The sequence below is a fragment of the Diceros bicornis genome, chromosome 5, assembly GCF_020826845.1.
Source record: "Diceros bicornis minor isolate mBicDic1 chromosome 5, mDicBic1.mat.cur, whole genome shotgun sequence".
Classification (NCBI taxonomy): Eukaryota; Metazoa; Chordata; class Mammalia; order Perissodactyla; family Rhinocerotidae; genus Diceros; species Diceros bicornis.
The window spans coordinates 61,521,075-61,539,126 of NC_080744.1; the positions used below are offsets into that span (position 1 = coordinate 61,521,075).

At 41.8% G+C, this 18,052-nt stretch overlaps 1 protein-coding gene across 3 annotated transcripts in view; it reads left to right on the forward strand.

The window, feature by feature from the left end:
- The first annotated feature begins 4,773 nt into the window (after positions 1 to 4,773).
- The window catches only part of MAP2K5 (mitogen-activated protein kinase kinase 5), a 236,955-nt gene continuing 223,676 nt past the window's right edge, over positions 4,774 to 18,052 (forward strand). For 2 of the 3 annotated variants that reach the window (XM_058541929.1, XM_058541930.1), the window contains exons 1-2: positions 4,774 to 5,452; positions 11,144 to 11,192. In XM_058541929.1, coding sequence (XP_058397912.1) covers positions 5,318 to 5,452; positions 11,144 to 11,192 — 184 coding nt within the window. In that variant the 5' untranslated portion in view covers positions 4,774 to 5,317. The remainder of the gene's footprint in view (positions 5,453 to 11,143; positions 11,193 to 18,052) is intronic. The other variant, XM_058541928.1, reaches the window with a different exon arrangement.

The window sequence follows — 18,052 nt, forward strand, 5'->3', positions numbered from 1 at the left end:
CATATGGTGAGTGTTATTTCAATTCCTACAGTCTGTCTACAGAGTCCACGTTCTTAACTATTACTCTGTACTTTCCTATGGTGCCCAGGATAATTCTGTCCAATAATGGATGTGGAAGTGCTTTGCAATCTGTAAAGTGCCACAAAAATCTGAGATATATTTTGTTAGTTAATATAAGGAAAATAACATAGATATGTTTAAACAACAAAAAGAGGGAAATAATAAAGCTTAATTGATTTGTAGGAACACCAGCCTACTCTACCTAAAGGAAAATGTATTTTGTAGAAATTAAATCCAATGACATTTTAAATTAATGAATTAATTCACTTTAGAGCATCTAACATTCATAGTACCTGGCACATAGTAGGTGTTCCATGAATATCTGTTGAACTGTCATTTTGCTTCTGTATGAGTGCTGGAATTGTTGCCCTGTTCTTTTCCATTCCTGCCAAAACAGAAGGGAGCAGACTTTCCTGTCACACTTTCAGGAGTTGTCTCTGATCATTTTTGTCTATGCCTCTTCATATTCTTCTTTTTTTAAAACTAATGGATATTAAGCAACATGAGGAAAATGCTTATGTTATTGTTTAGTAGTTACTGCTGTTGTAAATTATATCTTTTTAAAATTAAAATTTCTAAGACATTGTTGGTGTGTAGAAACACAACTTAAAAAAAACCCTTTTCATTCTGGAATACTTTTAGATTTATAGAAAAGTTGCAAAGATAGTCTAGAGAGTTCCCATATACCCTCACCCAGATTCCCCTAATGTTGGTATCTACATACTCATTGTACGTATGTCAAAACTAACGTCAACACTGGTACATTATTACTAACTAAACTCCACACTTTATTCAGATGTCACCAGTTTTTAATTACTCTTCTTTTCCTGTTCCAGGATTCCATTGAGGATCTCACATTACATTTAGTCAACATGTCCCCTTAGTCTCTTCAGATCTGTGACAGTTTTTTTTTTTTTAACAACCTTGACCGTTTTGAGGAGTACTTGTCAGGTATTTTGTAGAGTGCACCTCAATTTGGGTTTGCCTGACTTTTTTCTCATGATTAGATTGGGGTTATGAGTTTTGAGAAGAAGACCACAGAGGTCAGCGCCCTTCTTATTTCGTCATATCAGAGTACATGTTATCAACATGACGTATCACTGGTGATGTTAATCTTGATCACTTGGTTAGGATGGTGTCCTCTAGGCTTCTCCACTGGAAAGTTACTGTTTTCACCTTCTTTTTTTTGTGTGTGTGTGAGGAAGATCAGCCCTGAGCTAACATCCATGCTAATCCTCCTCTTTTTGCTGAGGAAGACCGGCTCTGTGCTAACATCTATTGCCAATCCTCCTCCTTTTTTTTTCCCCCAAAGACCCAGTAGATAGTTGTATGTCATAGTTGCACATCCTTCTAGTTGCTGTATGTGGGACACGGCCTCAGCATGACCGGAGAAGCGGTGCATCGGTGCGCGCCCGGGGATCCGAACCTACCAGGCCGCCAGTAGCAGAGCGTGCGCACTTAACCGCTAAGCCACAGGGCCGGCCCTGTTTTCATCTTCTATTCTCATCATATTCTTTTAAATAAAAATTAATCAACAAGTATTTGAGTGTTATACACAAGCGCCCACACTAGACACTGAAGGAGACAACTGGAATTCTTGAACACGGGAGGCAATCCATATTTGTTATAAAATTTGTGGTTCTATGGGATCTATAATGGTTGTTGTCTCAGTCTTGGTGGTGGTGGTGGAAAGGTAAAGGAGCAAGTGAGGCTCAAGATAGGCAGGAGATGCACATGGTAGCTGCATTCCTATTACTCAATCCACTTTGCCTTTAAAATCTATTCATTCATTCAAGAAATATTATTAAAGTGTCCACAGTGTGCCAGGTACTCTTTTAGGTACTAGGGATATGCTGGTGAATAAAACACATACAGTTCCCTCCCCTCATGAAGTTATAGTTTAGTGGGTGGACAAACAAATGAGTAAAACATGTGGTGTGTTAGATAGTGATAAGTGCCAGGAGAAAACTAAACTAGGCAAGGAGGCTAGGAATTGTGCACACCTGTGTGCTGGTAGCTATGGGTGGCGTGGGTTTGGGGCTGGTTTGCAATTTTCAATAGTGTGCTAAGGGAAGGCCTCAGCAAGAAGGTGACATTTAAGTCAAGAGCTGCAGAGTGTGAGGGAGTGTGCCATGTGGATATCAGGGGTAAGAGCAATCCAGGCAGAGGACATGGCAATTGCAAAGGCCTGAGGTGGGATGCCTGACACGTTTGTTCAAGGAACAGTGAGGAGGCAGCTGGTGTGAAAGAGGTGTGAGTTCAGAAGGTGTGGAGGGAAGAATGTGCAGAGTTTTGTAGGTCAAAGGAAGGACTTTAGTTTTTAACATGCATAAAATAGGAAGCCATCTGGAGAGTTTTAACCAAAGGAGTGACTTGATCTAACCCTGGCAACTGCATTGAGAATAGACCGTTGGTAGTATCGGGTATAGTGGAAAGAGAAGACTAGGAGAGAAACATAATGGTAGTTTGGACTGGGGTAGTAGCAGTGAAGCGGTGGGAAGGGGTCAGATTCTGGGTTAAGGATTCAAGATTGAGAGCAAGATAAAACAGATGAAAGAGAACCTCTTTGAATTTATAATAGTGAAATGTAATTTTCCTCATTAAAAAAAATCACTTTATAACAACAAAAAGATAAACAACCTGATTAAAAAATGGGCAAAGGTGGGGCCTGGCCCCGTGGTGTAGTGGTTAAGTGCGCTCACTCCGCTGCTGGCAGCCGGGGTTCAGATCCCGGGCACCCACCAACACACCACAGGCCACACTGTGGCGGCGTCCCACATAAAGTAGAGGAAGATCGGTACAGATGTTAGCTCAGGGCCAGTTTTCCTCAGCAAAAAAAAAAAAAAAAAGAAGAAGAGGATTGGCATGGATGTTAGCTCAGGGCTGATCTTCCTCACACACACACAAAAAAATGGGCAAAGGACTTGAATAAACAATTCTCCAAAGAAGATATACAAATGGGCAACAAGCATATGAAAAGAGCTCCACATCACTAATCACTAGGGACATGCAAATCAAAACCACAGTGAGATATCACCTCACACCCATTAGGATGGCTACTAACAAAAATACAGAAAATAACAAGTGTTGGTGAAAATGTGGAGAAATTGGAATCCTTGGGCACTATTGGTGGGAATGTAAAATGGTGCAGCCATTGTGGAAAACAGCATGGCAGTTCCTCTAAAAATTAAAAATAGAATTACCATATGATTCAGCAAATTTACTTCAGGGTATATATCCAAAAGAATTGAAAATACAAATTGAGTTGGTTTTCCCTATAGTACTATGAATAAAAAAGCCACTTTAACAAATCATAGATTCATAGAAAATCTCTAGTTTTGTCATCTATTTTCTCAAATAATAGGAAATGAACTTTCAATAAAAAGTACATGGGTACCTTGAGCAAACGATGTATTTTTCACAGGACTGAAGCGCAGGTGGAAAGGAGCAATTCCTAGAACATCTGGAGGATCAGACGAAATGAGTTTCTACTTAAGCTATTAATTTACAATGACTGAAAAGAGAATTTATCTCCTACAATGGACTTTCAGATTAAATACAAAAGAAACTCAAGCAGAGAAAATACGCAGACAAAATTTTGGTATTATACTGAAACTAAACAACATTCAAATTATTTTTTCTCTCGCATTATTCAACTATCTGACTATTAGAGGGAGAAATGACACGCCACCGAGTTTATACAAAATTCAGCCTCCAAAAGTAAAGCGCTATGTGCACTTTCATTAGAAAGAGATAAAGGACGGACCTACACATTGCAATTTGTAGACAAGCTTCTATACAGGCATCATAGATCAACACAATTACGCAATCTAAAATCTGAGGTTAACAAGGCATTTAAAAATAACCAACGGTTATCGCTACTGCGTGTGACATCACCGACTGCGTAAACATTGCTATCTAGTTGAAAATTTATGGACTAGACTAGATATTTTTTGCAACAGTTTAATAAGAGAAGACGACGCCACTACCGCAGCTGCCCCCAGGCAGTCCAACTCTTCACTGAATTTCTCTACCGTTGCTTTTGAATAGGAGGCTGTTGGCTATTTCGGGGCAATTGTGGGGTAAAGAACCTCACTGAAAAATCCACATTCGATTAGCTAATGTGGGAGATGACGATCCTCTGGATCTGCGACTTCAAAGAAAAGACAACTATTTTTTGAGTTCTTGCCTTGCTCTTGCTGATTTGATGCACAAACCCCCAGGAATATTTAGATACATGGCTTCCGAAGTAGGGACAGACGAGAGCTGCAGCTGTCTTCCCGAGGCTTCTGCAAAGGCGAACAGTACGCAATTTGAGGCGGCAACTGGCTTTTGGCGGACTCGCGCCCTAGATCAGTTTCCTCCTTCGTGTCAGATGTTTCCACCTCGCTGATTTAAAGAGGGTCAGGAAAGGAAAGGGCCGGCCCTCGGTCGCCGCGGGCGGTCACTTGGGGACGGGGGTCTCGCGAGCGGACAGGCCCCGCCGGTCCCCTCATTCTCGCCGGGGCACCGCGCTCGCTCCCCGGGTCCCGCGCTCCGGGGCGCGGGGCGGGTCCGGCCGGGAGCTGCCCTCTTCCAACATGGCGCCGCGGGAGGCGGGTCCCGCTCGCCGGCTCCCGGGGTTCCGGCGCCGCGCGTTTTGGTTCCGGAGTAACCGTGCCTTCGCCGCCGCCGCCGCCGCCTTCCTCCTCTTTTGGTCGCCGCCGCCTCCGGAACGCGCGGCCTCGGACCCGCGCGCGCCGCGCCCTCCGGCTCGGGGTCGGGCAGCGGATTCGCCGCCTGCCCCTCCCGCGGACGGCCCCCTCGACTTTCTCGGGGCCTGGCGGCCCCGGGGCTCCTTCCTATCAGCCCCGGACAGGGGCCCCTTCCAGTCGGGGACCCTCCCCTCGTCCACTGAGGAGGACTGGACACCTGCCGCTGTATCTCGCTAAAACGGGGTCTTCTCTCTGCCGTTCCCTCACACCCACGCAGACGGCAGAGAGCTGCACGATCCCGTTTTGCCCTCTTTTCCAATTCCAGAACCTTCTGACCTCCGCTAGTTCCTGCTGGCCCCTGCCCCTTGCCCCGTCCGTGCTCACGGGCGGACAGCCCTCGGCCCCATACCGCCCGGGCCTGGCGCGGTGCCTGCGGGCCCCTTCCTCTCTCTTCCGTCCCCCTCACCCCTAGTCCGCTCCCCCTCTGTCTTCTCTTGGAGCCCCCGTCTGACCAGGGGCCGGTGGGCACTCCTACCCCAGGATGTGAGCCCCGTTAACCTGTAATGCTCTGGCTGGCTCTTGGCCCCTTTCATGCCATGGAGAACCAGGTGCTGGTGATTCGCATCAAGATTCCAAATAGTGGCGCGGTGGACTGGACAGTGCACTCCGGGCCGCAGTTACTCTTCAGGGACGTGCTGGTGAGTGCTCATCTCAGTGTCCAATCCCAGCGAGGGGGGCGCAGGAGTTTGTGGGGCAGTCAGCGCCTGGGCCGCTGAATCTCACCCTGGTGGCCTGAGCTAGTGGTGGCGGCCATGGCTGGCCTCCTGTGGGGGCAGTTTTATTGCTTTCACCGCAAGCATTGACTAAGCGCATGGACTGAAATCTGGCAAATATGCGGGGCCCTGGGGAAATAGAGATGAATCAGATTGAACGTGTGTCCTCAAGGAGCTCACAGCCTGGAATGGGACATACACACGGAAGCAACCAACTGGGATACAAAAAGCTGAGTCTAGAAGAGAGTTTCTCCAGGTGTTTTGCGGAATATCCCTGGCCAGATTGAATCCAAGTCTTTCTACTGAGTTTCTTGAACTCGGTGACCAATGGGAAAGAGAAACAAGGCAACTCTAACTTATGTTTCAGTAAACCTGAGGTGTCATTGGTCTTAAGATATGAATTTGTGACCACTAAGAAAGAAAAAAATACTGCTCATTAAACCATCACACCCCACATTGTACAAAAACAGCCCAATCGCAGAGATGTTAAAATAGAGGGAAAATGTGTATCTTCAAATCAATGATGTATTGTAACTTTCACAATAAATACTCAGAATGTATTTCAAATCAAAGCATGGAACGTTAGAGCAGCGTGGAACCTTCGAGGTGGCCTGTTGAGCCCTCTTATCTTTTTTGCAGGTAGTTACTGAGAAGCAGTGAGGTGAAATGGGTTTTCCAAAGCTGTGTTGCTCGTGAGTGGGAGAGTCGGTACCAGAACTCAGATTTCCTTACTTTTATTTAGTATTTATTTCCACATGTTTCAGTGCCACTGCTCTTCTTTTAGCATTTTAGCATTTATTTGAGATAGAGAAAATTGTGCCCATTTTATATACTGAATAACTGAGGTATCAAAGGCAGAACTGACATACCAAGAAGCATGTTGCCAAGTACCAGATCTATAGGGGAACTTACCTGCAAGTAAGATGAGCCTGGGTGGAGGATCTTGGGAGGAGGAAGATCTGTGATGCGATTTTTGATTGTCATAGGTTACTCAATCAAAGTTTGATTCCTGTGCCTTCATTTTGAGTTCTGGATGTGACTGACCACCCGGGTCATACAGATTTTTAGTGTCTGGGCTAGGAGTGCAGAGGCTGGAGTGAACCAGCAGCCTCCAATCTTGTACACCAAATACTGTCCCTTTCTTTGCATCCGGAGTTCTCCACACACTCACATGCACATAGATTTCTCCTCATGACAAGGCCCAAACTGCTTAGCGTGGCCCCTGGGCCCATCTTGATTGGCTTGTGCCTGCCTGGCACGAGCTTTGTCTCTCGCCACACCCACATGAGCATCCTGTGAGCCAGGTATACGGAATTAACCTTCAGTTCTCCCAGGTGCTCAGGCCATTGCCACTCCGCCCCTTTTTTCACCTGGCCAACTCCCACCTGTCCTTCAAAGCCCAGCCTCACTTTTCCTCCAGGTTGCTCTTGGTTATGTGCCTCTCCTCTGTGTTCCCACAGCTTCCTTCCGGCAGAGCACACAGGTTGTGTCATACCTCTGTCTGTCTCCTACACTAGATGGTAAACTTCTGGAGGAGATGGACCTCTCTGTTTCCCCTCTGTTTCTGGTGCTTCATAGGACCCTGAAATGTTTGTTTAACGAGGAAGCTTAAAAGAGAGTGTATGCAGTTATTTTTTGTGGACAGTGCACTAGTTTTTGAATCAAGAAATTTGGGGTTAATTGCAAGCTGTCCTACTAACTAGGCAGGTCACTCTACCTCTCTGATCCTCAGTTTCCTTTCTTGGAAAATAGGGATAATGATACCTGCCTCCACTGTGTGTGAAGGTTAAGTGAGATTGTGTGTATGAAGAGAAAGACATGAGCTTTCTTTCACTTGACTCATTTGAGACAACAGAAGGTATTATTTTAAGTATAATGGTACAGTGTTTAAAAACACAAACTCTGGGGCCAGACCGCCTGGGTTTAGACTGCCAGGCCTACCAGACTCACCTCAGCACACGTCTTCTGTGTCAGTTTCTTCTTCTGTTAAAAAAAAAAAAAAAAAAGTGCCTACCTCATAGAATTCTAACATTACTGGAGTTGACACATGTAAAGCACTTGGAGCAATCTGGAATGTAGTGAGTGCTCTATAAGTGTTGTTGTTGTTGTTGTTGTTACAACAGAAGGGATAGGGCCTGGGTCTTCTTGTCAAGCATCTCACTTGTACCTTGGCTCAAGGCTGACTGGCCTAAAAGTAAACTTTGCCCAAATGGTCCCACCATCTAGAGCTTGTGCGTGTGTTTGCACACGTGCGTGCTCAGGTAAGCCCACATGGAGCATGTTGTGTTGGGAAGGCCTGATGAAGGGCTCATGGCAGTGGGTGCTGCGCTATCTCCTAGTGCTCTTTACAGCAAGTTCTTTGAACTGCAAGCCCAGATCCTGGAGGACTCCTGCGATCTCTTCTCCAGGTTCACCTCATCTCTTCATCAAGAAGTTGGCAGCAAACCAACAGGTGTATCAGCATCTCTGGCTTGGAACCTTAAAGTTTAAAGCCAAATGAAACCTGTTAGCATCCCCTTCATGTAATATAACTCTCTTCACCCCAGTTTTCAAATGAGGAGGCATGAATCTTGGGGGTGGGGGAAATGCTAAAGCCACACAGCTAGTTTTTGGTGGAACTGGACACAGAAGCCAGATGCAGTTTGTAGTCACTGAGTCACCTGTCACTGAGAATGTTTTGGACCTGGAGTCAGTAGTTGAGGGTTTCAGACACAATTTCATCAAGTAGATGATGAAGTGACCTGGCAAGCCACTCAGCCTCTTGGGCCCGTGTCCTTCGTCTGAATAATTAGGGACTGGCTGCAATGTGAAGTAGGTCTAGCTGCTTCTCAAGGGCAGACATTTGGGTTTTCTGCTCTTCAGTTTTCTGTGTTTCTCTTCCTTGTAGACATAGTCCCCAGTTTGGGAGAAGTTGTGCTGGAAATCCGGACTAGTGAGCGGTACCAGAGAATGTTCCTCCTTTCCTTGCTATCTGAATCCTGTCTCCCAGATCTCAGCTCAGATTTTCCCTCATCTGTGAAATTTCTGTCTAAACTGAGCCTGTGATGTTTCCATCCTGAGTTAGCAAATACTGTTTGCTATTTATGTCTTTTGTTTGGCTCTTATCATACTGTAAGGGCTCTGTATTGTTAGTCTTTTAGGTTTGTCTTTATCTCTGTGACCAGATGATAATCTTCCTAAGGTCAAGGAGCAAGTCTTATTCTTCGATAGCCTACAGCTTTGTGGTCTTTATGCTCCTGGCGTGTTGTGGATTCTTAATTATACTTTTGGGCTGTCATATATTTGACTGATTTCTTAAAAGGTAGGAGAAGAAAAAGATCAAGAAATGATCACCATTTAGATAAGTAAACTTAAGTTTTCTTTTGAAACCTTCTCTAGGTTAGGTAAATGTTGAAAATAAGACAGGGTTGCTTTGAAATAAATCACTTAAAATATAACTGGAAAATATACATAAAACCATTAAATGTGCCCTGCTTAGAGATGACCAGTAGATATTGACTAATTTTCAAACTCTTTACCCTTTTGTCATTATAAGAGCCCCACTTCATTCACTTTAACAAAACAAGATGATCAGCTGTAGTCACATGATTCTCATGAGTCTCTCAAGCAAGTTTGCTTTTTCTCCTTTTTTTTCCCCTGCATTACATGTAACGTATATGTGGCTCCTCGTTTATGTTGCTGGGCAAAGGATGCCATTGCTGCCCCGCAGGGTTTTCAGCTAGTTATTAGAAATCTGCTGTTTGATGGGGTCTGCTATTCATAAATAGGCAGGATCCTAAATTAGTTTGCTAGTACTGTAGAGTTCACCCCTCAGGATTGATTGTCTGAATGATGGGAGTTCCTGGAAGTAGCCAGTGACCTAGACCTGGAGGGTTGGGGGTGGAGTCCCCCTTTTTTTTGTTTTTTGTTACCAACACTAGCTGGAAAAGGTCCCCAGTAAATGCTGTGGAAAGATGAAGTAAATGAATGAATGACCATCTTCCACTGATTGTCGGGTGCTGAAATTTAAGGTTTCATTATGAGGGAAGTTTTGTAATGTTCCAGTCATCAGTGACTTGTTTTATTTGTGTACAGACGCTAATATGGCGCTTTCCGTATGCTAGATGCTCTTCTAAGCTCTTTACAGTTATTAACTCATTTAGTCATACGGGGTAGGTACAGTTATGATCTCATTTTACACAGAAGGAAACTGAGGCATGCGCTCTCAGACTTTATTTACACTGGTGGCCTGTATAGTTTATTCTATAACTCGCTCTACAGTTTCCATTTACCTGTCAATAAATACTTTCTACCTACGAGTGTGTAGAAAGAATTTTTTTTAACATTAAAATCTTTTACAAATACTTCTCAAAAAGTTGATGTTTCATTTGCTAAGACTAGAGTCAGAAGGAAAAAGTAATCTACTTTGGCTCTAATGAGCAAGGGCTGCCTAAGATAGTTCCCTTTGATCAATTTTCTATGCACAGATTTATTTTTTTTAAAAAAAGCCCTGTAGAGGCAAGGCTGTTATGCAAACTGCCACTGCAGCAAAAGCTTCTGAAGAACTGCCTTTAGAAGGAAGTTGCAGCCGCCGCCCTGCCAAGTGCCCTGCTTGGAAGGGCTGTGGGCTCCCTGCTGAGAAGTACTGCCAGTGGCTGTGTCAGCCAGCTGCGTGGTGCCGGTTCTGGCACAGCCCGGGAGGGATGTTGTGGCAGAGCTCTCCGAGAGCAGTGAGGTTTGCGGGCCACTTGGGTTGGACTGGACATAATGGAGGGTCACTTGTCCCAGAACTATTTCTCGAAGGTGTTCTCTGCCTCTTTAATTAAACTATCTCTGTAGACTAATTTTCAAGTGTTTTCAACTTTATTAAGTTCATTTGAATGTTGATATCAGATTATATACACTTAAAAAAATTTTTTTAGGCTAGATTAACTTTATTTCAGTGTCATTAAATATATATTTTTCAATTGCTTAAGAGTAAAGGTTAATAAGAATTGTTTACATTAAATGTAGCAATATATCAAAGAGTTTTTGAACTCTTCCCACTGTTTGTGCAAGGCAAAGTGTTGCTGGTTATCTATCAGGAACTACATTTGTTAAATGTCTATAATGTGCTAGGCTAGCTTATGTTTATCACATTATTTAATTTTTACATTACCTCTAGGAGTTTTGCTACACCCATAGGATAATCAGATTGAGGCTCAGAGAGGTTAAGTAATTTGTTCCCAGTCACGCAGCTAGTAAGTGCAGAGCTGAGATTCAAACCCAGGCCAGTCTGACTCCCAAACCCCTTACTCTTTCTACTGCAGTACATTCCACAGCATCCCATAGAAGGAACCACCTTTTTTGTAAATATGCAATAGTGTATTTGTATATGCTGTTGAATCGAGAGTGAAAGATTATTTTATTAATTCAGAGTAGAAAAGGTTTTGTGAAGATACTCCCCCCTCTCCCCCATAGAGATTTAAACTATGGGCTTACATTGCTGGGCGAAGTGTGATTATGAGCTGATGTTTTTATCGTTTATGCCAAGATTTCAAAAACCTTTTCCAGGTTCTCATATTTCCTCTAGGATTTGCCACATGTTAGCAATAAAGAAGATGGCTAATTGTGTTTCTTTATTCTCTCTTTGTCTAGGATGTGATAGGCCAGGTTCTGCCTGAAGCAACAACAACAGCATTTGAATGTAAGTCTGGCTTGTATACTTTCTTGACTGTTTTTTTCTGCAGTAATTTTTCAAAGGGTTTATGGGTTGCATTACTTTAGAAACTGACAAAAACAAATTATTTATGATTATCATATGGTACATTTAAATATTTATAAATTAATGCAAGTTTAATGATGATACTGAACCAAGTAATATTTTCTTATTTAATCATATCTTGGGTGTGCATATTTCTATAATATAGCTTTAATTACCAACATGACCTTCATCTGCTCTTGCTCCTCACTGTAATAATATTGTGGGACAAAATGAAACGTGTAAACTACCTGTAGGCCGATGATTATTGATTAAGAGATTTTAATCCATTGCTGCTTTAAACCAGCAACAGAGTAGAGCTTTTAAGTGAATATTGCATGGAATAATTCTGTTTTAGTGGTGCTTGACGTGGCTACTAGATGATGACAGCAACTCTTCAGGTCCTGAGTCCTTTCCCACCCCCAAACCAATTGGCTTGGGGACTGGGGGGCGGGGGCGGGGTGTATAGAAAACTGGACCTGACATCACTGCAGGGAAGGTCAGGGTCCAAGTAATGTTAAGATGAGAGTTCAGTCAGTAGCCCAGGGGCTCTGGTGTTGAGAAGGATAAAGTAAGGATTTGTAACTGTGGTTCCCATCTTTTTGTGAAGATGAAGGCCACTTTTCTATAGAGAAAAACGTAAGGTTTCTCCACATGATAGTATACTTTCTGTTCTTGTTTTTAAGCAGATGGTTAATGACAGAGAATACAACGTCCTTTCTCTTTTACTTATGTTCTCTTTGGAGGACAGTTTGGCAGTACTTACCAAAATATAAAATGTGCAAAACCTCTGACTTAGCAGATCCACTTTTAGGAAGCTGTCCAACAGAAATACCTACACATGTGTTGAATGCCCTTCAAACAAAGTGTTCATTGTGGATTTTTTTTTTTTTGTGAGGAAGATCGGCCCTGAGCTAACATCTGCCAGTCCTCCTCTTTTTGCTGAGGAAGACTGGCCCTGGGCTAGCATCCATGCCCATCCTCCTCTACTTTATATGAGACGCCGCCACAGCATGGCTTGACAAGCGGTGTGTCGGTGCGTGCCCGGGATCCGAACCGGTGAACCCCGGGCCACTGCAGCAGAGCATGCACACTTAACCGCTTGAGCTGCCGGGCCGGCCCCTGGAATTATATTTAATAGCAAAAAATTAGAGGTAAGGTAAATGCCTAGAATAATGGATTAATAAATTATTTATCCATAATCTGAAGCATTAAGCAGTGGCTAAAAGGAATGAGTTAGGATTTTATGCGTTGTCATGGAAAGATATCCATGATATATTATTGAATAAACAAATAATATGTATAGTATGATCCCATGTTGAGAAATATCTAATCCCTCCTCCTCCCAACTTCATGCATATATTGAGAGACAGGGATCTGAAGCGTGCCCACTACAGTGTTTTCCAGTGGTCTCCCCTGGAAAGTAGACCTGGGGATTGGAGTGCGGAACAGTTTGCTGAATGAGCCTGCTTTTTACTTTATATATTTCTCTAGTGTTTGAATATTTTTCAACAATCATTATATGTTTTTAAAAGCTGCTATGAGTAGAACTCTTAAAATAATTAGTATTTTATTAACTGCACTGGACTCTATTATATACTATTGAAAAATAGTACATACATCTGAAATGCATGTTAGTATTCCAAGCTCTATTAAGACCCCTGGCGGTAACCCTTGGGGGTGCCAGGGATTTCATGGACAGTCCGAGAGTTAACGTTTGGAGTACTTATTGTTGCCAGATGCTATGCTAAGAGCATTCCATGGTTTATCTCATTTAATGTAACCTTCACAAGATCCCCATGAAGTCTTTTGAAGGACTGTTATTAGCACCGTTTTAGTTGAGGAAAGGACATCTCCTCTAAGTGTCTTGCTCAAAGTCTCACAGCTAGTAAGTGGTGAAGTGGGATTTCTGGAGTAGACTCCACAGCGTGTGTGTGTGTGTGTGTGTGTGTGTGTGTGTGTATGCTCAACCACTCTGGAGGCTTGTTCTGATTATTCTTAAGTGGCAAAAAGAAGACTTTCTACTTCTCGCTTTCTGGGTCCCTCCAAAGTGGCTTGATGTACCTGTGCCCCTGTACCTTCCAGAGTTAGAGCTCATAGTGGTAATGCCGATGATTTTAACTGTCATTTACTGATGGACTGCTCTGTGCCAGGCAGTGTACTAGATGATTTACCTAGACTGTTGCTCATCTTTACAACAACTTTGAGGTAGGAAAATTATACCTGAGAGGAAACTGAAGCTCGGGGTCATGAAATGATTGCCGAAGGTGATCAGCTAGGAAGTGGTGGAGCCCAGATTCATACATAGTTCTTTTGACTGTAAAACTTGCACTCTTTATAACCAAGTGTGTCAATAGCCGGTGGTGTATAGTATGGCTTGTGTGGTGTGTGGGTTTATGGTTTATGGGTATTCTGGAACAACTCTTGAATAAATAAAACTTTGATCAAAGAAATATTTATGGTAATATATATATATATATTTTGTGTGTGTGTGAGGAAGATCAGCCCTAAGCTAACATCCATGCCAATCCTCCTCTTTTTGCTGAGGAAGACTGGCCCTGGGCTAACATCCATGCCCATCTTTCTCCACTTTATATGGGATGCCGCCACAGCATGGCCTGACGAGCGGTGCATTGGTGCGCGTCCGGGATCCGAACCAGGGCCGCCAGCAGCAGAGCGCGCTCTTAACCGCTATGCCACGGGGGCTGGCCCCTATGGTAATATATTTAATACTGAAAAGTTTACCTAACACTAACAGAAAAAAAGTTTAAACTTTTAGGTTTAAGTTCTTAAAGATCTCGTTCCTTCTTTTCCCCCGACAAGAGCAGCAGTTCTATACCCATCTACATCTGGCCCAGTTTTAGATGAAAAAAATAAAAACACACACAGACAAAACAATGATAGTCCTTTGTTTTTTGTGCTTAGATTACCATTTACTTTTCATTATAGATTTAAAATGCTAGGCCGACTTTTTTTCATGATTATTCTAGAGTGACCTTATTTTCTGAACCAAAGATCTGCACTAATAAATGGAATCTATGCATAAGAAATAGTTGGAAGGATGTCGTTTGTAAGCTAATTTACTGAAATTTTTGAGATATTTCAGTGGTTTATGGGTACGATGAAACAACTCTTGAATAAATAAACTGTAATCGAAGAAATATTGATGGTAATATGTTTCATACTGAAAAGTACACCTAACTGATTTATTTCTTATACAAAAGGAATGGTATTACATAGAGTGATATGAATTAAGCAACAAGAGAAAGGGCAGCTGTCAAATTTACCTGTTTTACATAAATGTAAAGAAAAAGAGTTGAGTAAGTGGAAAGGGGGGAAGTTCAGGTGGTCTTACAGATTCTTCATTTCTGAGAAATGCCATCTCTTCAGTGAAACTTCTGGTCCCCCCAGATGCGGTTTATCTCCCTGTGCACCTTTACTAGAGCAAGTGACCCATTGGGCCTGCCTTCTGATGGTTGTGTTCGTGCTTCCCTTCCTCACTAGATTTTGACTGGCTTGGTGAGAGGGACTGTGTTTTATTTCACTCTTACTCTCTCTTCTTAGTACTTGCCTTAGTGCCTTGTAGGAACCCACTTGTTGCATAAATGGAATGTTATATGTGTCCATATTCAAATGAGAATTATAAAATGCATGTGAACTAAAGCTAAGAAAGTAATTCACTTTTTTGGATTATTTGTGCTATTGCACAGGCATGGGATATGGTTGGTTGGTGGTGGATAATTCGGGCCTCAAAATTCAAATTCCCACACTTGACTGGGCCCCATGTCCTGAGGGGCAGAGGGTCCGCAGTGGGTGTATTCACTCTGGCTTCTGTCCCTGGGGATGGTGTTTCCCAGGGGAGTTAGAGTTGGATGAGGGGAAGGAGACCCATTTGTGCTCAATTCACCTCTTGGACTGATGGCCCTAAACGTTTTCTTCCTCGCCCTTTTGGGTCCTTTCTTCTTTACAACTAGAGCACAAATGAAAGTACTTTTCAGTATCTAGTGTTTGATTTTTTTTTTTAATTAAGAAGCTATAGATGATCTTTAAGAAAAATTCAAACAGCGTAAAATAAAGGAAAAAGTAAAAGTCCCTATTTCCCCAATTCACTAGTTAATAATTTCTTCTGTATCCTTACAGAAATTTTCTCTGTGCATAATCTGTACTGTACTGGAACTAGTTTCCCGCGCCCCCACTTAATGGTGTATGTTGGACCTCTTTTCAGCATCAGTGTGCACAGATCAACTTCATTACTTCAGGCGACTACATTATACTTAATTTTATGGCTATAGCTCGATTTATTTAACTTACTGATGGACCAGTTTTGTTGCCAGTTTTTTAGTATTTATTAGAAAAAATGCTGCAGTCAGCAACGTCTTATATCTTTCCACATTGTGGAAATATATTTGTAGGATAAATTCGTAGGAGTTGGAACTACCAAAAAGGAGAACCCATATGTTACATTTTAATAGCTGTTACCTTATTGCTCTTCCAAAAGGTGGAACCAGTTTACACTCACACCAACTATGTTTGAGAATGCCCACTTCTCTCTACCCTCACCAACTCTGAGTATTAGCAAACTTTTTAGTCAATGTCAATTTGGTAGGTGAAAAAGATTATTATATTATTGTTTTATTTTGTATTTCTTCAATTATAAATAAGTTTGAGCATCTTCTCATTTATATTTTGGTCATTCGTATTTAATTTCTGTGAACTGTTTGTCACCTTGCCCACTTTTCTGTTAGGTTGTCTTTTTCTAATTGAGTTGGGAGCTTTCCCATATTAAGAAAATTAGTCCTTCCTCTTATATGTTACAGATATTTTTCTTTAGTTTATTGCTTTCCTTTTTCCTTTCATCTTGTTTTGGTCCTTTTTTCCATGGAGAAGTTAAAAGTTTTTATATGGTCAGATTTATCATATTTTCCTTTGTGACTGTCATGCTTAGAAAGGCCTTCCATTTTCCACATTCCATTGAAAAAACATTCATCCGTATTCTTTTTTTTTCCTGGTTTAATGGGGTTAAGCACACACACACGTTAGGTATGTTTGTAAATATATACATTCCTACGTGTATGAGTGTGGGGTTTTTTTTTTTTGGTAAAACAGCATGCATTTTTATTACCAAGGTTGGAGATATTTTTTTTTAATTCTTGTACCGTCTTCAATTTATTTTGGTGAAAGGGGATCCAACTTTATTCTTCAAGCAGATGGACAGTTGACTTCACACCGGTTATTGAATAATTTGTCTTTTCCCAGATGTGAGACCACTTCTGAGATGAAGCTAAATTCCATAACCATAAAAAATCTTGTATGTTTGCATGCATGGGCCCTACATATGCTGTAGGAGCTTGACATTCATATAGACCCAAAGACCCCCTGCTGATTTTCACAGTTTCATTAACAGATTAATGAGTACACCAACACGTGAGGTGACGGAAATCTACTGTGCCCACCAATGAGTTTCCTGTGCATGTCTGTTACGTGTCTTCCTTTCTCTGGGTTTTGTCTACACAAGTTAACTGCTATAAAATGACTGTTGGGCTGCTGTTGCTGGATAGTAAAAATCTTATTGGTGACTTGAAAGATGCATTTTAAGTCTATATAGACAAGTGCTGACTAATACCTGTAAATATCATATGGCTCCACTTTTCCAAGACACTCTGACATCACATATTCTGGTCTGTAGCCCTCATAAGTGTCTTCCCACTTTTCAACCTATGTGTCTGAGTTTTGGTTCAGAAAATAGGCTATAGGATAAATTTTTATTTTATTTATGTCTTTCTTCAACCACGACCATTTGTACTCACTTCTCATTGAATGGAATCCTTTTCAGTTGTTTTATGAATTTCTGGAAGATTATTTTGGTTGGAAATTTTAAAACCAGTACATCATATCTCATTTTAAGTTTGGCATAATATGACCATTTAAAGCAAAATTGCAATTACATAAGTTGTAAATTCTTAGAGTATAGAAAACAGCTATAGCTGATTACTGGAATGACACCTGTAGGAAACACCCCTCATGTCCAAATAGCAAAGACAACCTCATTAAGAATAATTGGGTGGGAACTCTTTTTTGCTTTGAAGAAAAGTCTAAATCATAAAATATTTAGAAAAAATGAAGTTTTATTTTCTTAAACTATAGTGTATGTAAATGATAACTGGTTGCTTATAAGTAAAACTAGGTAGGTTAATGAAAAATTGTAGTTCACAATAGACCTACGCTGAGTCTAAAAATTATTTAACACGTAAGAGTTAATTGTGCATCCTAGAACTTGAGATGGTTTGAAGACAGCTTTAGTTTATTGAAATTTTGGGTTGAAATATCATTGATGCAAAAAGTCCAAATCCCTTTTGGTCTTATGAAAGTAGTTAGTAGTAGTAGTAGATGTTAGTAGTATTAGTAGCTATTAGTTACTTATTAGTAGTAGGTATTAGTAGCCTTGCTATTTTGTGTGAGAATTAAGAAGTATAAGTCCTTTACTCAAGCACCAGGCTAGTTTTTACTTGAGGGCAGTAGATAGTGCTGCTCAATTTTGAATCCCTAGAAACCCAGCCTAGTACCTGGCGCATGGTAGACTCTCAATATGTGTTTCTGGAATGTGTGGATGGTTGAAGGAATGAAGTAATAAGGACAAGCCTTCTATGTCTCATCCATTAGCAAATCCTATTGCTCTGTCTTTAAAATACATCCAGCATGTGATGACAGCTCAAAACCTCAGCTTGGTTTAGGCCACCATCATCTCTCACCTTGCCTAGGACAGTGGTTTCCTAACTGGTCTCCCTGCTTCTACTTTTGCCTCCACA